The sequence below is a fragment of the Oryx dammah genome, unplaced genomic scaffold (assembly GCF_014754425.2).
Source record: "Oryx dammah isolate SB20612 unplaced genomic scaffold, SCBI_Odam_1.1 HiC_scaffold_26, whole genome shotgun sequence".
In the NCBI taxonomy this organism is placed as follows: domain Eukaryota; kingdom Metazoa; phylum Chordata; class Mammalia; order Artiodactyla; family Bovidae; genus Oryx; species Oryx dammah.
The window spans coordinates 59152103-59177010 of record NW_024070210.1 but is presented as its reverse complement, the minus strand read 5'-3'; the positions used below and the strand labels follow the sequence as shown (position 1 = coordinate 59177010).

The 24908-nt window shown below is 35.2% G+C and overlaps 1 protein-coding gene across 3 annotated transcripts in view; it reads right to left on the bottom strand.

Annotated features, from left to right (window-relative positions):
• Positions 1 to 24908, bottom strand: part of MAP4K5 (mitogen-activated protein kinase kinase kinase kinase 5) — a 114821-nt gene that overhangs the window by 46444 nt on the left and 43469 nt on the right. For all 3 annotated transcript variants that reach the window (XM_040226777.1, XM_040226780.1, XM_040226778.1), the window contains exons 4-13: positions 20309 to 20399; positions 19791 to 19855; positions 17584 to 17639; positions 13074 to 13121; positions 12648 to 12690; positions 12187 to 12259; positions 10207 to 10338; positions 8215 to 8277; positions 6154 to 6235; positions 5052 to 5168 (exon numbers count right to left, since the gene is read on the bottom strand). In XM_040226777.1, the coding sequence (XP_040082711.1) occupies positions 5052 to 5168; positions 6154 to 6235; positions 8215 to 8277; positions 10207 to 10338; positions 12187 to 12259; positions 12648 to 12690; positions 13074 to 13121; positions 17584 to 17639; positions 19791 to 19855; positions 20309 to 20399 (770 nt within the window). The remainder of the gene's footprint in view (positions 1 to 5051; positions 5169 to 6153; positions 6236 to 8214; positions 8278 to 10206; positions 10339 to 12186; positions 12260 to 12647; positions 12691 to 13073; positions 13122 to 17583; positions 17640 to 19790; positions 19856 to 20308; positions 20400 to 24908) is intronic.

Here is a 24908-nt window from a genome sequence, read left to right as displayed (position 1 = left end):
AGGCAGATTGTGTATCTTTTCTTTAATTATTCTTCTGAGGTTGTCTTATTCGTTTGTTTGGACCATAGTCCTCTGTTTCTATTTGCCTAGTTCTCTGTGTTTATTTCTAAGTATTAAGTAGATTGACTACACTTCTTGAAGTTGGGAGCAGTGGCATTCTGTAAGAGATATCTTATGGAACCCAGCAGCACACCCCTCTGGACTGCAGCACTATATCCTCTAAGCATGCCCTGTATATGGCCTGTCTGGGCCCTTCTATTGTGGCAAGGCTGACCACTGGGTGTGCTGGTAGGTAGGCCTGGCCCCTGGCCCGGTCAGCTGCTATGACCTTCCTGGTGCAGGGTCCCAGAGCTTGTGCTGCTCTACTGATGGCAGGGCCAGGTTCAAGGGTGGCTAGCTATGGAGACAGGGAAGCTGGGGGTTGGCGCCAGTCTGCCAGTGGGTGGGTAAGCCTCCAGCACTAGTAGGGTAGAGGGAGGGCTCCACAATGATGCCTGTCAGCATCAGTGTCCTAGTGGTAGAAAAAACTCCTACATTCAGCTGGAGCCAGCATCTGATTCTTCAGGGGGACTACTAGTTGCCTCCTGCTGCTCCAAGAGTTTCTCCAAGATCTGCAGGTGGGTTCCTTTCAAATTACTGACTCTGTGCATGTGAGATTTTACACACGCCCTGTAAGAGCAGAGTCTCTGTTTCCTATAGTCCTCTAGTTCTCCTGTACATAAATCCTTTGAAGGATGACCTTCAAAGCCAGATTTTTGGGGGGCCCATCTTCCCTGTGCAGGACACCCCAGATGGGGAGCCCAATATAGGTTTTGGTGCTTCACTCCTTGAGGAGAATTCCGCAAATGTAATTATCCTCCTGTTTGTGGGCTGCCTATCAGGGAGGTGGGTCTTGACTATATTATGTCTCTGCCTCTCCTACCCATCCCACTGTGCTTCGTTTTTCATATCTTCAGTTGCAGAAAATCTTTTATGCTCGTCTTCAGGTCATTCTCTAGATACTTGCAATTGGTGTGCCCACTGGAGGAGGGGAGCTCAAGGATGGGAGGAGGTAAGCTCAAGGTCTTCCTACTCCACTCTCTAGACAACACTTCCCAAGAAAGCCTTTCAAGAAGTGTTTCTTCTAGATTAAGTCCTTCATTATAATCTAGATCTCACTTTCTCCTTCCTGTTTAGGGACTTCGTCTATTCATCTTGCTTCTCTAGATTCTATCTCTTACCATTGGATCCTTTTCATAAACATCCTGTTTAAACTTTTTTTGCCCCACATAAAAAACAATCAATCAATAGCCAAAAAACAGAGAGGCAGAAGGCAGGTAGGAGAAATATCAATAACCTCAGATATGCAGATTACACCACCCTTATGGCAAAAAGTGAGGAAGAACTAAAAAGCCTCTTGATGAAAGTGAAAGAGGACAGTGAAAAAGTTGGCTTAATGCTCAACATTCAGAAAACAAAGATCATGGCATCTGCTCCCATCACTTCATGGCAAATAGATGGGGAAACAGTGGAAACAGTGTCAGACTATTTTTTGGGCTCCAAAATCACTGCAGATGGTGACTACAGTGATGAAATGAAAAGATGCTCACTCCTTGGAAGAAAAGTTATGACCAACCTAGATAGCATATTCAAAAGCAGAGACATTACTTTGTCAACAAAGGTCTGTCTAGTCAAGGCTACAGTTTTTCCAGTGGTCATGTAAGAATTGATGCTTTTGAACTGTGGTATTGGAGAAGAATACCTACCTCCAATACCTGGTATTGGAGAAGAGTCCCTTGGACTGCAAGGAGGTCCAACCAGTCCATCCTAAAGGAAATCAGCCCTGAATATTCACTGGAAGGACTGAGGTTGAAGCTGAAACTCCAATACTTTGGCCACCTGATGTGAAGAACTGACTCGTTTGAAAAGACCATGATGCTGGGAAAGATTGAAGGTGGGAGGAGAAGGGGATGACAGAGGATGAGATGGTTGGATGGGATCACCGACTCAATGGACATGAGTTTGAGTGAACCCCAGGAGTTGGTGATGGACAGGGAGGCCTGGCGTGCTGCAGTCCATGGTGTTGCAAAGAGTCGGACATGACTGAGTGACTGAACTGAACTGAGAAGACAGACAAACCCACCATCAACTCATTTTCTTTCATCTACTGTTCTGTCTTACTCCCCTCTTTCACAACTAAATTTCATAAATAAATTTATCTTTCAAACCACTCCAATCTGGCTTCACCTCTAGTATTTTTAAATTATCCTTTTAAAGTAGTCAAACATACCTAATTTCAAAGATTTCTTTAATGTAACTTCTAGGCAGTATTCTTTCTCAAACTTTCCTTCTGACTCTTAATGTTCTTTATTATTCCTTTGCCATTTCTCTTAGGATACTAGATTTTTTAATTTAAGGGAGAAATTTCAGGAAGCTGTCCTAGGCCTTCCTCCCACCTGGAAATCTGTACAATATAAAAATTACCATATATAAAACTGAACTCACCTTTCTTCCCAAATTTGATCTTACTCTAGTATTTCAATCTCAACAAGGGCACTTTTATATCTATTCAACTGTTCAAGTAAAAATTTGGGAGTAATCCTTTTATCAGGCTCCACCCTCAAGTCTACATTTGGTCACCACTCTCTCATATAATTCTTGAATTACTTCACTTTTTTCCATCCTTGCCGTACCATCCTACTATAAAACATTAGTATCTCTATCCTGGATAACTTCAAAAGTCTCTTAAGAGGACCTGAGGAACAAAATCATCAGTCTAAAGTCAGAGATCTTAAAAAAAAACAACAAAGGCTTATCTAATTATATCACTCCCTTACCCTTTAATGGCTTCCACTGTCCTTAGATTAAAGCTCTCAATTTTTTTTTACTTGAAATATCTAGTTTATAATCTCATCTCCCACCAAATTTCTTCCTTTTTCTCTGCTCTAACAGACTAACTTTTCTTTAGTTCCTAAAGCATACCATGTTCTCTTATCACTAGGCTTTCAAACATGCTATTATTCCTTCTGTTCAGAACACTTCTGATCAGTCTCTTAATTACCATCTCTGTATTTAATCCTTCAGGTTTTCAGCTTACATACTGCTTCCACAGTGGGTCCTTTCCTGTCTCAAAAATATGCCTGCACAGCACCCTGTATTTCCCATTCCATAACAGTTATTACACTTATAAACTGTTTGCTGGTGATTTCTAAATTTCCAGGGAGACCATTCTGTGAGCTCTCTGAAGACAGGGATTATGTCAATGTTATCCACTGTTGTTTTTTCAATTGCCTGGAACAAGCTTTTGCATTTCAAGGACTAAAAAGCATGGCGATATCATTAAACAGAAATACACAATTCCAAAGTAAGAGTAGATTTAGGAAACCTGGCAAAATATTGTGGGGAATGAAAGTGGAGTTCAGTTGTTTTCACAACCAGTAAAACATTAATTGGGGGAATCAAGTAATATGCTATATTTAAGCAAAAACAATTTTAACAATTTTGATTTTTAAGAGATTAAATTAATTAATTATTACAAGTCTGCGAATGATGGTTTAAATTTTAAAATATCTTTATGACTGGGTTAATATTTTCAATTAAAGTTCATTTAACATTCAATAAAATATTTACAGGGTACCTTATTACATGACAAGATTATGTTATATACTAGAAAATGACTAGTTGGTAAAGACTGTTTTAATGACTATTTCTATTGAGTACATTTATAAAAGTGATGGTATATTAACTAAGAGTAGGTTCTAAAGTTGGTTTGCCTGAATCCAAATCCTGGTTCCACTACTTGCTAGGCATATGATCTTGGGGAAATGAAATTACTTGTATTCCTTCTTATTTGTAAAATGGGGATCGTAATAGTACCTATTGCAAAGGACTGCTCTGAGTATTAGATGAATTAACATGGAAATTATTTAGCCTAATACTTGGTGCAGAAAGACTACCCAATGACTGTTAGTAGTTATCATGATACTTAATAATTTAAAACTTAAGTTCATGAAGTAGAAAATTTCCTTCAGTAAGTAACAACACATAAAGTTTAGTTCTATAGTTTTACCAGAATTGAAGATAGAGTTATAAAGGGAAATAAAGGCATAAGAAAGAATGAAGAGACAGAAATAAAACAGAATATAAAAGGAGAAAAAGATACTGGTAAATAAATACATTTGTATCATATATAGAGAGGCATAAACCTGCCAATGGGCAGGAAGTCCCTAATTCCTGATTTAGAAGTTGTATTGTTAAATATAATATATTCAAAATATTTTCAGAGAAGAAAGCATAGTTATGAATAGCTCTGTATGTAATTATATAAGAAGTAATAATTTTTAACACTTATTGGAAAACATCTTCTATGGGAACTTCAGCTTAATTAAAAAAAATTATTTGTATCCTGTTAATGATCTGTATTGGGGAAGGAAATGGCAACCCACTCCAGTATTCTTGCCTGAAAAATCTCATAGACAGAGGAAGCTGGTGGGCTACAGTTCATGGGGTTCCAAGAGTCAGAAACGACTGAGTGACTAAACCACCACCAATCATCTGTAAACAGAGAAACTAAACAAATGTCTACATGGATTTCTAAGGAGTCTCTTTGGTGACAAATAACATGGTACAAGTGCTCTGGCTAAATTTTCATTCTCTTAGTCCAAAGCAATACTCCTAGAACCTGTATTTCCATGGAAATAGATGTCCTTTTTCTTTAGAGAAGATCAAACTCTCACTATAGAAGGTGAGGTCTAAAGAGAAGAGAAAACACTTGTGGATTTCTGGGAAGATAAAGGCACAGATCTGATTCTAGTTGTAGCTACCACTTAATAACCTTAAGTAAATAAAATGATATGGTGCAAGGAAGAATCATAATCTTAGTTCCTTCTCAGAACTAGGATTACGAGAAGTTATCAATTGGTAATTATATGCAGAACAAGTATAGTCTTCATTGCTAATTAATCTCTGTCACTAAATCTATTTTAACTAACTTAAAAGAGTGAATTAAAAAACAAACTCTAAGGCCACATTAAATATTTATTTTCAATTATTAGATTGCAAACATTCTTTACCTCAAAGTCATCATCGTCTCCTTCGGTGTAATGGGCATGGTTGTCTGGATTATTCACTTTGTCCAACAGTTCAACTGCCAGGGCCCTAGAGAGACCTGGCTGCCCTACAAATGTATGCTAAATAAAAATAAAACAAAGCTTCATGAGTATGCATTTATATCTATGGCTTATAGAAACTGTTATTTGTTCTTTTCCATTTAGTAACTCTCAGAGATAAGCATATGGAAGCCTACCAGTGCTAAAGAATTAGAGTGTATTATAAAAATATTAATGAGAGAATCCATAATTAAATGTTATAAAGCTAAAGAACTATTGTGAGGTAAGTTTATAATATGAATAATTTCTCTATGTAAAGTTAACTAATCTATATTAGGCTGTCAAATTACAACCTTGGCTAAAACAATGACATTTATTACACATGTCATTATGCACATGAAAATAAATACTGTGGTACAGTCCATATCACAGTAAGAAAAAAGCATGTATATTCTATGCTTACATATATTTAATTCAACAAAATTATGTTCAATTAACCTCTAATTTAAATAAATAAATATAAATTTAAAAATAAAATTATGTTCATATTGAAAGACATAAATTTTATAACATTTAAACAAAGTTTTCTTAGATTGTTATAATCAACTTTTCCTAATATAAAAGTATTTTATAAATACATACACAGGAGCATTCTATAAATTTACATAAGAAACCAAAACAGAGAAAATCAATTAATTTTAGATGAAAGCAACATTTTAAAGAGTTTTCTCCAAGGCAGGGGTGGGCAAACTACAGACCATGGGCAAAATCTGGTACACTACCTGCTTCTGTGAATAAAATTTTATTGGGTATTAAAGCCATACCCTTCATGTACTGGCTATGGCTGCTTTTGTGCTACCACAGCAAAACTGAGGAGACACAACAAGACTATATGTCTCACAAAGCCTATAATACACACCGTCTGGCTCTTTACATAATGCTTGCCTACCCCTGCTGTAAGAGATCACTAAGACTTTTATATTAAAAACCTAAATGCTGTTGTTCCAGTGATATGCCTAACTAACGCATGACTATAGAAAATACTCCTATAAATTCAATGACTTACAGTCAGAAGTCTTTCGGCGGTTGGTCTTTTTTTGGGGTTTTTGGTTAGTGCTATTTTGACAAAATTATGGAATGTTGATGACCTTCAAATAAAAAGAGACATGTATAAATATATTTCACTAATATTAGTTCTTTTGTTTTACTAAATTAACTTACAAGCAGTCAGAAAGACTAAAACATATGATTTTTTTCCTTAGGCCTCTTAGCTCTATGTAAACCAAAAAACTAAACCCAAAACAGACTATTTCCTTGGAAAATATACCAGGTTCATCTGTTAAGTAAAATACAATTAGTGAACAGAATACTAATATATATAACCTCTAAAATGTACACTAAAAGCTAGAAATGGGTAGGTGTGTCATCTATAAGGTTAATAACCTTGTGTTATAACCACTTAGGAATCAAAATGACCTTTTCTCACTGCTTAATTTATATAATATATAAATGTTTTGCTACACCCAAATTGTTAGGTGGCATCAAGGTAGGGTGGGTAATTAAACAGACTATACCTTTAAAAAGTCACTGAATTTCTTAGGAACAAGGGAAAAGAAGAGAGAGTGATCTTAGTAACCGAGAGTTTTCCTGCCAGCTGTATTGATGAAATGGGGAAAAGAAGATATGTAGGAATCTGGGAATTCCCTGCCAATACAGTACAGTGGCTAGGACTTGGCAATTTCAGGGCCATGGGCCTTGGTTTGGTCCCTGGTGGGGGAACTAAGATCCTCCAAGTTGTGTGGCATGGACAAAAAATGAACTAATAAAAAATTAATTACTTAATTAAAGGAACTGCATTTTGATCATGAATTAATGACAAAGAGAGGTACTGTACCATTGCCAAGATTCCACGGGAAGAAAGACTGGGCAAGAACCAAAAAGAATAACCTTAGTCATTACCAATGACAGTAATGACAAAGCAGTTCTCTTTAGAGAAATCAAATCACTACATTACATTGGTAGTTTGTGGTCCTCATATCATGGAGTGAGAAAGTACCTAAGACTGGCAAAGGTACTTCAATGGTAATAACTGTTCTGGAATCTCACTATGAATGTAGCTATTTTAGCTAACAGTCATTCATCCTTGAATGAATATTCAGTCATTCCTGCCATAAAGTCCTCCAATTCTAGTTGCTTAGGAATTTAGGTTTACCAGGAACAAGAGAAAAAACAAAACAAAACAAAACAGAACAGTGTCAATACAAAGGAATACCGCTAGCAGTAGGACATAAACGCCTTAACTTCTACAGTGTGATTTGCCTTTCATTCCTGGTACTATCCTCAGCATGGCCTGGCTCCTAAATAATACTATGCACAGGCAGGCCAATGAAACATTAAAAAAGTAGTTTAGGACTTTTTGGGGGAAAGGCCTTTTAGAATCTGAAATAATATATGGATTGTCCCTCCAGAAAAAAATGAATACATGTAAAGAATTCCAGGGGCTCACGTATCTCCCAAAAAGATAAAGAATCACTAAATTTAAGAATTTGGAAACTTTTATTTGTACAGTAAGTTTCTCTTATTAAATGTATGGCAAGACATTACCAGAAAAATAATTTTCAATTTTTATCACCTAATTGAAGACATCCTTATGGACTGTAAGAATAGGCAAGTTGTTTACTTTGTATGAGAAAACATTAGGATGCAAATGAGGAATAACTGTTTGAATGTTAGGGAAAATAGGTAGAGAAAAGCCAATGATGATTGATTTTAAGTGTCACTGTATTTGGGAAACCGTGTCCTATTATTTCTCATGAAAGTCAACATGTAATTAGTGGAAGTAAAGGAATACAGGCAAAATGAGTCTCCAAAATCTTAATGTGTTCATTTTAGATCATTTCCTCACTACATCTCCTATTCAAGCTGCCAAAGCAGTACATTATAATGGAATACTGACCAGGAAATAAACCTAGATCCTTGCCATAGCTCTGCAAGTAAATTAGATATGTAACGTTAGGGAAACTGTTTAATGCTCTGAGCTTCAGCTTTACCATCTTTAAAATAAGGGAATTAAACCTCTGTCTCTTTCAACCATAAAATTCTATAAATCTATATATCTATAACTCACCATTTTGTTTTGTCCTTTAGTTTTGGAGGTTGAAAATTACTTTTTGACATTAAGAAGAGGGCCCTGGAATAAAAATTTCAGTTAAAGAGCAAAACAAAACACTTTTATTATTACATACAATAATCAGAATCAATTCTGCAATGAATTTATGCAAGATTATTACATAAGTGGGTACTCAAGATTTAACTGATATGGAATATGGAAATTAATGTTTTATATTTTGGAAACCTTATGGAAAATTTCTCCTGGCTCTAGAGAAGATATTTATATTTCCAACAAGCTCTTATTCACAAGGCAAAGCAACTAAACATTTGAGAAGGTTTTTACTACCATACTGTTACATATATAACTAGTATTATATCTTAAGCATAAGTCTATATAATTGTGTATCATTGTGTTAACACACTGAGATGATATACTACTCTAAGATTAGGTTGCATGTTTAGCCTCTACAATTATTTTGGGTGAATAGGCAAATTATATCCACTTCTTTGTTTCCCCTTTTGAATGAAACAGAAATCAACCTGCAAGAGGACTTTCCTTCTCCATGAATTAACCTTTGACCAATCTTTTTAAGGGACTATGGGGGTAGAAGACTGAAGGATTTTAAAAGGAAGTTTTATTTCAGTATTTCCTACAAAACTCCAATGTTTTCAAGCAAACTCCTTAGTCTTTTTTATTAAATACCAAAGATGTTTTCTTTTTAAAAATTAAATGATTTATATATAAAAGAAAATTGAAGAGAAAAAAGTCTATATTCCTCTCACCCTATGACATTATTTTAAATCTTCTGCTTTTCTTTTCAGTCTTTATCTAAATATTAACCAATTACTAAATTATTATAATAGGCAACATTATATTCTGCTTTTTTCCCTGATAATCAATTTCCCATGCTGCTTTGGTTTACATATATGTATTAGCTGCTCTTATGACTGCACATTTAGATTTTTCCCCTGCAAGCCTGAAGCTGATTCTTAGACTTTTCCCGAACTATTTCCTAAGTATAATTTTCACAAGTGTAGAATCAATGCAACATTTGTACTGTTCATAACAGATAACATCCAAATTATTTTCCTAAAGGTCTGTACTTATCAGCATTCCAGCTAAAAGCAGGTATCTTTTAACTTATATATCTTTTTTTTGGTGTTATTATTATTTTTTTAATTGGAGGCTAATTACAATAATGTGGTGGTTTTTGCCATACACTCACATGAATCAGCCATGGGTGCACGTGTTCCCCATCCTGAACTAACTTATATATCTTTAGGTACTTGTGAGGTTCAATAGTTTTTCATGTTTCTCTAGTATCTGATACTTGCTCATAAACAATTTATCTTTTGCTCTTAGAGTCTTTGAATGAGTTACCTATGTAATAAATATCAATAATTAATATTATATGTTGGGAGAATACTTTCCCCTATTCTGCTGATTTTCTTTTTAACCTTTACTGTTTACATTAAAAATTTAAATTTTGGCCCAACTTATCTTTTCCTTCAAAATATTAAAAACCCCTTCACAGTCTCTCAAATATTTTTTCTAAGATAATATACTCTAAAATATAAATGATTATAGTAAGCAACTACCTCTTCATCATTCCTAGACAAAGTATAAAGAAACAAAAGCAAATGAGAACAGAAATAAAAAATTCATCTGCATTCTATCATCTGTTTATAGTTCTACATAGGACAAAAAAAGAAATGTTTTTAATCAATGGAAGAATAAAAAAAAGACTTAAAACTTTAAAAATGATAACTGCTATATCCTAGTATATTTATTAAAGGAAATTTGTTTTAAGGAAAAGTTTCAGACAGACTCTGTGTTGTCTTAGAAAGAACAACAGATCAAGTTTTAGACAAGATTATTCCTACAACTCTCAGAATACTTTTATTATTTCAATATACTTTAAATGAGCTCAGACTACCCAAGTTGTCAGTACTTCACTCTCCCTGAGGACCTTACTACTAACTCCATAATTGTAAATACTGAGAACACCTCATGGGATGAAGATCAAACATAGGTGGTTGAAGTTCTCCAAGTTCAATTGCTGTTATTCCTACTGCCCAGATATCACAGAGTTGGTTGTAGCCACCATTCTTTTCTACTGCTGCAACTTCTGGGGCCATCCTAGAAGGAATCAATAAATATAACATTTTTGTTTTTAAAAAATTATATGAAATTTGTTCTTTTGTTATATTCACTAGACTTTTTGGAGGGAAAGAGGCTTAGAGGCATTTACTAGAAAAGAAGAAACTTTACTATTAACAGAAAAAAACTTAATAAAGACCACATATACACACGCTTCTAAAACTTTGGTTCTCAAAATCTTGTGAATACTGTTTTATAGCATGGGAAAACAAAAAGACCACCTAAATCTCTGTGAAGGTCAGAGAAAAGTTCCTCAAAGGGGGTGAGACTCACAGAATAAATGAGCAGGGAGTTGAGGGGGGTTGAGGCACCTGGACTATTTTAGTCAGAGGAAACAAGTACGAATGCAGGGAAACAGGCCAGCACGAACACACAGAGAGGTGACAGGACGCTGCTGCTCAATGTACAATCTATAGGCGAACACAGGGCCAGAGGCAGTTTGCTATCAGTCTCTGGTAAGTACAGAAACCGAAAGTAAGTATTCTTATCCAGATAAACGGTCATTTTTTAAAAGCAATTTATTTTAAATTTATTTTATAAAAGTATCAGTCTGTGGTGGACAGAATATGAAAAAGAAAAAGTCATTCATCACAGTTTGAGAAGGTCTAGAAAGTATTTGGAAAATAAACCTCAGAGACAGAGGCTAGATAATGAACGGTCTACTGATTATATGAGAAAGATTAGATTTTACTGTGAAAATGGAAAATTTAATTATGATATAAAACTCATGGCAACATGAAGGATGGTGTGAGAGGAAGTGAAATCAGAATCAGGGAGATGAATTAGAAGACTATCTGAAAAATATGAGGGGAAAAAAAGGACGTTTCAAAGGCAGTGGCAGGGAGGATAGAATCAAGGGGCTGACTGAAGAGACTGAATATAAAATATCTGTGGATACTGAAGTAGTGCTATTACCAAACAAGTGCTGGAAATATACAGGACTGAGGGTCAACTGAGCAGCTGAGTTGGAGTTATCTGTTTGGGAGTTGCTGTGCATACTTAATCACTCAGTCGTGTACAACTCCTTGTGACCTCATGGACAGTAGTCTGCCAGGCTCCTCCAGGCAAGAATACTGGAGTGGGTTGCCATGACTACCTCCAGCGAATCTTCACAACCCAAGGATCGAACCCAGGTCTCCTGCATTGCAGGCAGATTCTTTACCATCTGAGCCACCAGTCAGTGGTATATGAAAATGGCATCTAAAGTTATAAAGTATAGATGATATTACTCAGGATTTTTGAGTGTTTATTATTTTTAAATTAATTTATATTTATGCTGAATATTCACAAGGTAGAAGTCACTTTTATGTGCCCTTAGGTTACAGAAACTTATATTACACAGCGTCTCTCAACTTAAGTGTGTTTAAGGATATAATGAAAGCAGTGTTTTAGAAAGATTATTTTGTCAGTAATTGGAAGGATGTAGTAGAAGCAGGAGGGCTGATAAACACTAATGGTAGGATAGGATGCATGAATTTTAACAACATGCAAATGAAATCCTAGATTAAAACAGATGCAATATCAAAGGAAAGGGTAATAAAATGACACGAGATTATAACACAATTTTCTTTTGAAAATCTCCCACCTATGAGACCTCCCAACACAGCATCTCAGGGACAGCAGGAATTATTGGCACTTTAACACAGGAAACGCTGGACAAGGAAAATGAGTATCAAAGTTCTGTAACCCATCAGATCTATGATAGTATCAAGGAACCTGAATGTCTCCAGGCTTCAGTCAAGTACAAATTGTATTACTAAGCATCAATGTTGTTCACTAATCTTAAAGAGATGAAATGGACAAAATTCAATCATAATAATATCTTACCAATAAGGGGTGCCAATGAAAGATTTTCTCTTTGCAATAGTAGCTGTTATTTTTGCAGCTACACCAAAGTCAGCTGGTGGGGTAAAAACAGAACAGAAAATTTTAGTTTTCAATAAAACCACCAACATTTCTAAATTTCATCCTCAGAGACATCATTATTAATAATTCAGATAGAATACTTAGAGAAATGTATATAAATTGAATATAAATATAAATTGAATACCTAAATCCCTTCCTGTTTAGTTCAAAACATAATCATTATAAGAAAATAACTTATTGGCACTTTATTAGAATAAAAACATACTTTATTAAGAACAAAGTTATTAAAAAACTTTTCATTACAAGTAACTTAAGTTGGGAAAAAACCATCCACCTGGATTCCTTTTATTCTAACACAACTAGGTTAGTATTTCAGTGCTGTTTTTCTGGAAAATAATTTTTAGGAATTTGAAATAACATACCTAATTTTACATCACCATGATCTGTCAATAAAATATTTGCACCCTAAAGCAAAAACACAAATGCTATTTAGTATCATAAAATTCCTTTCAATAAAATTATCAATTTAAACAGTTTATTATTATTATTTTTTATTGAAGTAGAGTTGATTTATAATGTTGTACCAATCTCTGCTATACAGCAAAGTGACTGAATAATACACATAGAGACATTTTAAAAAATATTCTTTTCCATTACGGTTTATCAAGAACTCACTGTACTATATAGTAGGACCTATTGTTTATCCACCGTATATATAAGAGTTTACACTTGCGAATCCCAAACTTCCTTCCTCCCCCCAACCACCTTTCCCTTGGAAACCACAAATCTGTTCCCTGTGACTGTCAGTCTTAAACATATTGAGTTTAAATTAAGTTAAACAGACTTACTTTGATATCTCTATGCATTTTCCCTTTAGTATGCAAATAGGCAAGACCCTGAAGTTAAAAAAAAAAAAGTATATATTAGCAAAACTGCAAACTTCACACCTAAATTTCTACTTAAATTCTTATTGAATAAGAAAAACCAGAATGTCCTTTTTTTGAGGGGAAAAAACCTAGATGTGTTTCTTTTTACTAATTAATGTTTACTAAATTTTAAGATTTTTGAATCCATTTTCTGATAAAAACAAGAAATACTTTACTGTAACATCACCACCACAATCAAGATAATGAACATATTCATCACTCCCAAAAGTTCCTCCCATATATAAACACTGATATACTTTGTCGCTATAGATAATTTTAAGTTTCTAGAGTTTTATGTAAATAGAATCATACAGAATATTCTTTTATCTTATTTAATTCACAATATTAATTTGACATTCCTTGTTAGTGTGTTATCAATATTTCATTTTTTTAATTACTGACCATTCTACCATACAGTTATTACAGAATTTATTTATTCACCTGTTGACAGATATTTGGGTTGTGAGTTGTTTCCAGCTTTTGATTATTATATAGAAACCCACTCTAAAGATTTATGTCAAGTATTTGTATGATTTTTCCCTCTTGGGTAAATAACTTAGATATGACTGGGTCATATGGTGGTACAAGTTTAAATTTCTAGGCAACTGCCAAACGGTTTTCCAAAGCAGCTGTACAATTTTGCATCGAAACTAGCAGTGTATGAGAGTTCCAATTAACTCACATACTCACCAACTTTATGAGGGTCAGTCTTTTTAATTTTAGCCACTCTAAGTGGTGTGTAGTGGTATCTCATTGTGGTTTTAATTCACATTTTTCTAATAACTAATGATATCGAGCATATTTCTCATATCCTTATTTGCAATCTATACAGCTTTTGGTGAAACATCTGTTCAAATCTTTTATCCATTTGTTTAATTGGTGCTTTTCCTATTATTTATTTAGTTTTGAGAGTTCTTTATATACTCTAGAGACAAGCCCTTTATCAGATTTATACTTTGCAAATACCTTTTTTGTCTTTTTATTCTCTTAATAGTATGTCTTGAAAAGCAGAAGTTTAAAATTTTAACAAAGTCAAATTTGCATCATGATTTTTATGTTTGAAAAGGCTTTTATTAACTCAAGATTGCAAAATTTTCTTCTATGTCTTCTTCTATAAGTTCTAGTTTGAGGTTTTATATTTAGATGTAAGTGATAAGTGTTAATTTTTACATATGTCACAAAATGTGGTTCAAAGTTCATGTGCTTGACTCGGGTTCGATCCCTGGGTTGGGAAGATCCCCTGGAGGAGGGCATGGCAACCACTCCAGTATTCTTGCCTGCAGAATCCCCATGGACAGAAGAGCCTGGTAGGCTACAGTCCGTAGGGTCACAAAGAGTTAGACATGACTGAGCGACTAAGCACAGTTCAATTATTCCGTAACCATTTATGGAAAAACCTATCCCTCCTCTTTTGAACTGTCTCTTCACCTTAGTCGGAGAAGGCAATGGCACCCCACTCCAGTACTCTTGCCTGGAAAATCCCATGGAAGGAGGAGCCTGGTAGGCTGCAGTCCATGGGGTCACTAAGAGTCGGACACACTGAGCGACTTCACTTTCACTTGTCACTTTCATGCACTGGAGAAGGAAATGGCAACCCACTCCAGTGTTCTTGCCTGAAGAGTCCCAGGGACGGGGGAGCCTGGTGGACTGCCGTCTATGGGGTCGCACAGAGTCGGATATGACTCAAGCGCCTTAGCAGCAACAGCATCTTCACCTTTGTCAAAAATCAGTAGCCATATATGTGTGGAATTATTTCTAGTCTTTCTAGATTTCTATAATCTTTTGGCATAATCTACTCTTATGCCAGTGCTTACTACTATGTTTCATTTAGTGTAGTTTTATAGGTCTTGAAATTGCTACTGTTGGTCCTCAAATTTTTTTTTTTCACAGTTGTTTCGACTATTCCAGGTCCTTTGTGTTTCTGTAGGAATTTTAGAATCAGCTCATCAATTTCTAGAGGGAAAAAAAAAGCCTCCTTTGATTTTGATTGCAATTGCATTGAATCTACAGTCAGTTTGGGAAGAAATGGTATCTTAGTTGCATAAAATGTTCTGACCCATGAATACAAGAATACTACAGAAGGCAAAGTTCTCAGTTTACGTAGGTCTTCTTTAACTTCTCTAAGTCATTTTACAGTTTTTAGTATACAGGTGTTTATTCTTCTTTGTTACATATATCCCAAAGAATGTCATATTTTAGTTATTATAAATTGTATTGTTGCTAGTCTGGAAATCCAACTGAATCTGTATATTGATCTTGAATCTTGCAGCCTCCCTAATCACACTCACTAGTTCTACTAGCAGAGAAGGCACTGGCACCCCACTCCAGTACTCTTGCCCGGGAAATCCCATGGAGGGAGGGGCCTGGCTACAGTCCATGGGGTCGCTAAGAGTCAGACACGACTGAGCGACTTCACTTTCATTTTTCATTTTCATGCATTGGAGAAGGAAATGGCAACCCACTCCAGTGTTCTTGCCTGGAGAATCCCAGGGACAGAGGAGCCTGGTGGGCTTCTATCTATGGGGTTGCACAGAGTCGGACACGACTGACGCGACTCAGCAGCAGCAGCAGCAGTTCTACTAGCTTCTTTGTAGACTCTATTCTATTTTCTACAAAGATGTAGTTATGTAGTCTGTGAACAGAGACAGCTTGAATTCTTACTTTTTAGTCCAGGTGCCTTTTATTTCACTGCTTTTGTTTTTTGTCCTGTCCAAACGTCTAGAATCTGTTAAAAAGTGGTGAGAGCAGACATCTTTGCCTTGTTTGACTGACCTTGGTGGGAAAGCACCTAGTCTTTACCATTAAGTATGATTTAGTTGTAGGTTTTTCATAGGTGCTCTTTATCAGGCTGAGTTAGTTCCTTTCTATTCGAAGTATGCTAAGAATTTTTATCAGAAATGAGCATTGGATTTAGCTAATGCTTTTTCTGTGTCTATTTAGATGATCCCATGGTTTTGCTTCTTTTTGTTTGCTAATGTAATCACTTACTTGAAATGATTTTGAATGTTAAATCAACACTGCCTTCTATGATAAACCCTACTTGTCTATGATGTATTATCTTTTTATATATTGTTGGGATTACCTAAACCATGCCTTTTTATCCAGTCACCTGTTAACAGATACTAGATGAGGAATTTTGTCAGCGTAACACAATTTTAAAATTCAAACTAGTATCTTGGAGGTCATCCCTTCCACAGCTTCATTTTATATTTGGGGAACTAAAACCACAGACGAGATAATGGTCATACACCAGGGCCAGAATGGAAATGCAAATTTCTGTTTTGCTTTCTACTTCCATTTAGCACTCTGTCCATTACTTAAAGAAGCAAGGAACTTTGAAAATTAAAATATTAACAACACTAATCCGTCAACAATTCTGTGCTATGAGTGCATGATTAGCGTTTTATGTGAATACAAAAAAGCAGATTTTTAATGTGACTGTTATAGAAATATATGTAAATTATTTATATATAAAAATTTACTTTTATATATCTAAACAATAAAATTTTAAAGCATGTGGAAACCAACTCTTTCAGAAATGACTAGAGCTTTCTCTTAATTTACGTTAAATTCTCAATTTCTAAAATATGGAAGAATAACATATAGAATATCAATTTCTCTTGTAAACAAACTACACAATCTAGGAAATGTAGAGATAGAAGCATCAATTAATAAGTATCAGTTGTGAACTGAAAAAATAAATAACACAACCACTACTACTTCATCCTTCTTCCTAACTTAGATGCCTTAAAGCATGTGAACAAAATTAGCTGCTAATTTTTTCAATGAGTAATCTTTCAAGGAACTAAAAAAATAAACTGGAAGAAAAACTGTATACTCTCTATACCTACTGAAGACTCATAACCTATTTTAACATACTAAAAGCACTCAGAGGATCTGAAATAAAGAAGGAAAGAAATCTCTACTTAATACACTGTTTACTGAGCTTATAAAAAGGGATTCTGATATTAATATTATCTATTAATATCACATAGATCAAAGGTTTCCAGATAACATTCTAGGTTATTGCCATGAAACTTTATTCTCATTTTGGGAGAAACAGTAAAAGACCTCATATCTTTTTTGTGGCCGTAAAACTCAAAGGGAAAGCTTGGATGTGTTATAATTGAGAGGTCTGATGATTCATTCATGAAAACCAATTCATACCTATGACTTTCCTTAGCTTTGCAGCAATTGAGGGACAAGCACTACAAAGCAGAACACCAAACAACACCCCTGTGTATACTACTATTCACTTAAATGAATTTCTGGGACTCATTCACAAAAGAAATAACTAGGCTTACAGAATTACAGTATGAGAGGTTAACAGAAAAATTTGGTTTACTCTTTCTCTTTGGGGCAGATCACCATTTTACTGTTTTCAACTGTGAAACTAGAACTGCATTTCTATCTACATAAGCAAATATAGTACCTGTAAAGTTTCTCTGCATACATAGGCTATTTGCAGTTCTGATAATGGTCCAGTAACTAGAAATTAAAAAAGAGATCACATCATTATACATTTGAACACAACAGACTAAAAACACTTTAACAATGACAAGCAATTATAAAACTTCTTCTCTCTCTCTCTCTGTCTATGTATCTATATATCTATATATATATCACTGGGTGACTTATCATGAGCATCTATTATTCCTAGAATCAGGGAACAAAAAAAAAAGTAAAGTAGAAAATTTTTCAATGCAATTTAAAAATGGAAGATTTGCTTCATAACGACTTTGGTCAGTGAAACTATTAAGCCCCCGTTATGAGCAAAGCACAGTACCAGGTATCACAAGATGTTCTATACAAAGCAATGGACATGATCTCAATCCTGAACAACTAAAGATAAATAAATAAATGAAGCCCCCAAATGAGAAAAACATATATAATTACAGTTATATACACATGTTAAGGGATTCCCTGGTGGCTCAGACAGTAAAGAATGTGCCTGCAATGCAGGAGACCTGGGTTCAATCCCTGGGGTGGGAAGATCCCCTGGAGAAGGGAATGGCAACTCACTCTAGTATTCTTGCCTAGAGAATTCCATGGATACAGGAGCCTGGCGGGTTACAGTTCATGGGGTTGCTAAGAGTTGGACACGACTGAACAACTAACACTTTCACACTTTCATACATGTTATAGGACCATAAAGAGAAATTGATTGTTGAAAAGGCATAATATACTTTTTTTTTTTTTAAAGTCACGATGTTATTCCCTTAGCATTATTCTTTACTATATCCAACAAAACAAGGACCTTGATCCAATACCTTACGTAAGAATTCAAAAAGTAATCAGGTCACTTGTGACAACCAGATCTTTCCCTAATGAAATGTAAAATCTTTCTGCAAGTACCTAACTAGGTGCTTTGAAAAGAACGCCTTCCAATACCATGAGAAAATATTTGAAGTTGGGAGTGGCATTTGCTGACAGTGAGGTCAAAATCGGATACTTTTATGCAATCTTTACTTAAAATATTTTACAACATATTTTAATCACTGGTTCTCTATACCTACTTTTAGGAACATAAAATTTTGATTCTTGTAACTTGATAAAATAGTAGTAAAAAAAGGGAAACAATTTCATTAAAAGTTACTATAGGTATAGTTGTTCTTGATTACTATGCTATCTAATATATTATTTACAGGGATGAATACTTTTAAGATTCAACTTAATTAAAAAAATAGCAGGTTTAATAATGGAAAGCAGGGATTTCACAAATAAAATTAATGTCTCAAAACCATTATTTCAGCTTAAAAGGGGAAGTAAAAAAAAAAAAGTCTGCTGCATAGTTTTATTAATCCATAATCCTGAGTTCTCACTTTGTGAAAATGTGGATAAAAATTATAAATATTAGATAAAAAGTCTTCCTATAAAAGATCATAATTCTTCATAAAATCACAGAAAAGAATTTTAAACTGAGTGACACAGTTTCCTACCAATAATTTTTTAAATTTTTTAAAAATCAACAACAGGGGTAAAATAAAAGAGAACAGTCATTATAGTATAATAATGTAAAGGAAAATTCAATTCAATTCAGAAAGTTGACTAAATTAACATAATAAAATGGCAACCCACTCCAGTATTCTTGTCTGGGAAATCCCATGGGCAGAAGAGCCTGAGGGCTCCAGTCCACAGGGTCACAAGAGAGTCAGACAGGACTTGCAACTAAACAACAAATAAAATATTCCAAATTCTTAAAATTATATATTTTAATACAAAATATTATAGCAATAATTAAATTGTTTCCCAGTCAGCACGTTATCATTAATAGATAGACAGATAATTTGCTTTATGTGAGAGTTACCTTTTGCATTTCAATTTTAATTTACAAGGAAGTTTAGGCAGTTTTGTTTGTAGATAAAATACTTCCCTATATACTACTTAAGATTTCCTAGAGACTACATCTGAAAAGTAAAATCTAGATTCTTCAAGTACTCTTGGATTTCTTCATCAGGCTCCAGCAATTTAACTGAATACCAACAAAATATAAAATTGAGATTTCTTTCATGCAACACTCCAGAGCACGACAGAATGTAAAACAGTAAATCTACATGTTAGCATCTCTTGTTAACTAGAGACATAAAATAACAATTATTAAAGTAAAAGTTTTAAAACATAGAGAGAAATTAACAGTACCATGGTAAATATCTTGAAGTGATCCTCCACCACAATATTCCATACAAATCCAGAGTTTTTCCCGACTAACATGAAACAGAAAGAAAATTATTATTAGCTAGTAATTTTCAACCACTGACATACTTTGAAGATTGTAACTCTTCAGCATAGCAAGGTTTAGGATAGACTACAACAGGAAATTGTCCTGACAGTTTTTCTTCAGGATACAGAAAAGCATATTAATTTTAGCTCTGTTCCCACCTTAAATAGTTTAGAATGTGATTGGTATTACAAGGTAAAACACTTGTAACCATTCACAGTATTTCGTTAAGGTTGCCAGATAGGGTAAAAATGCATAAATGAAGCTGTCATTATTAATATATCAGAGGAGCCAATAAGAAGATCTGAGAAATTTTAGAACTTTAGACAAGCAATTTTTAAAATTTAAATACAAAACAGTATTTACATGAAAGGGAGGGGATGTGGGGCAAAGAAGTATGAAATACAAAGAGAGAGATTAGATGCTTTGTGTTTTTCACCTGAGATAGCTCCCAAAGTAGGCAACAATGTTGCAGTGTTTACATTCTTTAACCATAAATATCTCTTGCTGAATCAAAGAAAAATCATCTCCTGAAAAACAAAATGATAATAACCTGGTCAACATGTTACATTTTGTGTCATTATGTATAGGAAGAAGGAAGGAAACCTTCACAACAAGTATCAAAAATGAGGAATTAGACATTCTTAATACTTTAATGAGAATCTACACTTGCAGTTTCTTTCTACAAAGTCAGAAGCTATAAAAATGCATGAAGTCCTAAAACTCATAGTTTCACTTCAATGTTTACTTTCTTGAGATATACACAGATAATATTCTCTACAGTACTATTTATTGATGAAAGAATGGTCAAACAATTTATGGTACAGTCACAGATACTACAACTCAGTTATAACATGTTTTGCTATGAAAACAAGCTCATGACACATGAAGTGAAAAGGGGATATTATGTAAGTACATATGCAGAAAAAAGGTCTCAAGAAATATACATAATGTAGTAAAATTTTAAGTAATTTGGTTTTCTTCTTTTATTTATATTTTCCAATTTGTCTACCAAAAACCTATTTGGGTTAACTAGAAAAAGCTATATTAAAATATTTATCATATATGGGGATTTTATGGTCATTATGGGCTCCTTAGAATGACACTGTCACTATCAAACTTCATTTTTGCATAGAAATAGTGTTTTATTTCAGTAAAAGGAGTTAAGGAGTTGATACATCAGTGCATTTCTATTATGTAAATGCAATATAATGTACAAGATCTCAAGATCTGGATTAACACACCTGGATTTAAGTCTGGACTCAGCCATTCACTGGCATGTAACCTTGGGCAATCTAACTCTTCTGAGTCACACCTGAATCCGTTACCTACTATTTAAATTCATTTCTTATCTACCATTTTGGCTTCTTATCTACCACTTCCTTAAACATTCCCTACATTTTAGTAATACCAGTTGCTCATCATTTTTGTAACAGATTCTTATGTCCCCAAGTTTCTGTTACTCCAAGTCTCTCAGGTGGGAAAGTTGTGAGGAAGAGGATGGAGTGCATTTAGTACAATATCTGACACAGAATAAATGCAATAGCAATATTATATGTTGGAGACAAGAAAGATACAAACAAATGTGTTCCTCATTAGGATATCACCGTAAGATGTTGTTATTAGATAGTGTTTTGAAATGTTCTTTTGCAACACATCTGGTTTAAGCCTGAGCCTTCTGCACTGTAGGTGTATTCTTCTACCACTGAGCCACCACTAAAGCCCGAGCTCTAACTTAGTCATCTTAGAATAACATACAAGGACCAAGACGGAAAAACTTACACATTAGGTCTAGATAAATAAATAAAATTCTCACACACAAATCAGAGATATTTTCCCCTTTATACAGCAAGTTTCAATTGAAAGCCAAAACAAAATAATATTTTTGCCATGTCATAAAATACTTAAAAAAAAATCAAACATTATTGATGTGGTTTATACACACATTTAACTATGACACACCAAATTTATTCATAATCATGAAAGCACTCTTTTCAACAGTCCCTTCATGTAAACATTGTGATATTTCAGTTAACAATTTTAAAGAACTAGATAAATAAAAAAGGACACAGTCTTGAAACAATCAAAATCTGAGCAAAAAATCTACAGAAAATTTAGCTTTTACTTGTAAAAGTGAGAAAACACGTACTACATGAATGGTTGAAGTGAAGTGAAGTGAAATCGCTCAGTCGTGTCCGGCTCTGTTGACCCCATGGCCTGTAGCCAACCAGGTTTCTCGGTCCATGGGATCTTCCAGGCAAGAATACTGGAATGGGTTGCCATTTCCTTCTCCAGAATGGATGGTTCAGTTCAGTTCAGTTCAGTCGCTCAGTCGTGTCCGACTCTTTGCGACCCCATGAATCACAGCACGCCAGGCCTCCCTGTCCATCACCAACTCCTGGAGTTCACTCAGACTCACATCCATCGAGTCAGTGATGCCATCCAGCCATCTCATCCTCTGTCGTCCCCTTCTCCTCCTGCCCCCAATCCCTCCCAGCATCGAAGTCTTTTCCAATGAGTCAACTCTTTGCATGAGGTGGCCAAAGTACTGGAGTTTCAGCTTTAGCATCATTCCTTCCAAAGAAATCCCAGGGTTGATCTCCTTCAGAATGGACTGGTTGGATCTCCTTGCAGTTCAAGGGACTCTCAAGAGTCTTCTCCAACACCACAGTTCAAACGCATCAATTCTTCGGCGCTCAGCTTTCTTCACAGTCCAACTCTCACATCCATACATGACCACAGGAAAAACCATAGCCTTGACTAGATGGACCTTAGTCGGCAAAGTAATGTCTCTGCTTTTGAATATGCTTTCTAGGTTGCTCATAACTTTTCTTCTAAGGAGTAAGTGTCTTTTAATTTCATGGTTGCAATCACCATCTGCAGTGATTCTGGAGCCCAGAAAAATAAAGTCTGACACTGTTTCCACTGTTTCCCCATCTATTTCCCATGAAGTGATGGGACCGGATGCCATGATTTTCGTTTTCTGAATGTTGAGCTTTAAGCCAACTTTTTCACTCTCCTCTTTCACTTTCATCAAGAGGCTTTTTAGTTCTTCTTCACTTTCAGGCACAAGGGTGATGTCATCTGCATATCTAAGGTTATTGCTATTTCTCCTGGCAATCTTGATTCCAGCTTGTGTTTCTTCCAGTCCAGCGTTTCTCATGATGTACTCTGCACAGAAGTTAAATAAGCAGGGTGACAATATGCAGCCTTGACGTACTCCTTTTCCTATTTGGAACCAGTCTGTCGTTCCATGTCCAGTTCTAACTGTTGTTTCCTGGCTTGCATACAGATTTCTCAAGAGGCGCACGACTGCACTCATCTCACATGCTAGTAAAGTAATGCTCAAAATTCTCCAAGCCAGGCTTCAGCAATACGTGAACCGTGAACTTCCTGATGTTCAAGCTGGTTTTAGAAAAGGCAGAGGAACCAGATATCAAATTGCCAACATCCGCTGGATCATGGAAAAAGCAGGAGAGTTCCAGAAAAACATCTATTTCTGCTTTATTGACTATGCCAAAGCCTTTGACTGTGTGGATCACAATAAACCGTGGAAAATTCTGAGAGAGATGGGAATACCAGACCACCTGACCTGCCTCTTGAGAATGAATGGTTACATATACCCTAAACATAATAGTCTGCAAACAGAAGCGGATCAGTGAAGATAATCCAAAATAGACAATAATCTCACGTTCCCCATTATCAAGAGGCAGCAAGAGGGAGCAATTCTTGAAGATTATAGTAAAAACCTGCCCATGTGGAGGCTTTGCTTGTCCACTTATGGATACAAAGAATTGTCTCTCCTTCCTCCTCCCTCTGAGCCCTCCTATTAGTAGTTCTCACCCATTTGCCTGAAACTTTTCCATTATATACTAAATTTTATTATTTATACAGGCTAATTTCAACAAGTAGGCTAGATTCCAGTCCATCCTTCATTTTATCAAGAAGACCTGAACTACAAAGGAAAGAAAAATAATCACCCTTTGTTACCATATGCTTTGGATATCTATCTACTCACTTTCATGTGTTTCTTTTTAAATTATTTATTTTTAATTGGAGGATAACTGCTTTACAATATTGTTTTGGTTTCTGCCATATATCAACATGAATCAGCCATAGGTATATGTATGTCCCCTTCCTTTTCAACTTCCTTCCCACCTCCTTCCCCATCCCACCTCTCTCTGTGTTTCTGATGGGTTTTGGCTGTGAAATCTGGCTTCTGGGATCTTAGTTTCCTGATCAGGGATAGAATCAGTGTGCTGTGCAATGAAGGCACAGAGTTCTAACAGTGAACCACCAGGGAATTCCCTATCCATTAACTTTTCCTTTTTTTTCAATTGAAGTATAGTTGACACCTACCCACTTTTCAGTGATCACCAAAGTCGCATCCATGGAAAAGCAAGATCATTGAAAAGCAAGAGAATTCCAGAAAAAACATCTATTTCTGCTTTATTCACTACACCAAAACCTTTGACTGTGTGGATCACAATAAACTGTGCAAAAATCTGAAAGAGATGGGAATACCAGACCACCTGACCTGCTTCCTGAGAAATCTGTATGCAGGTCAGGAAGCAACAGTTAGAACTGGACATGGAATAACACAGACTGGTTCCAAATTCGGAAAGGAGTATGTCAAGGCTGTATATTGTCACCCTGATCATTTAACTTCTATGCAGGGTACATCATGCAAAACTCTGGGCTGGATGAAGCACAAGCTGGAATCAAGATTGCCAGGAGAAATAGCAATAACCTCAGATATGCAGATAACACCGCCCTTATGCCTGAAAGCGAAGAACTAAAGAGCCTATTGATGAAAGTAAAAGAGGAAAGTTGAAAAAGTTGGCTTAAAACTCAACATTCAGAAAACTAAGATCATGGCATCTGGTCCCATCACTTCATGGCAAATAGATGGGGAAACAATGGAAACAGTGAGAGATTTTATTTTTCTGGGCTCCAAAATCACTGCAGACGGTGACTGCAGCCATGAAACTAAAGACGTTTACTCCTTAGAAGAAAAGCTATGACCAACCTAGACAACA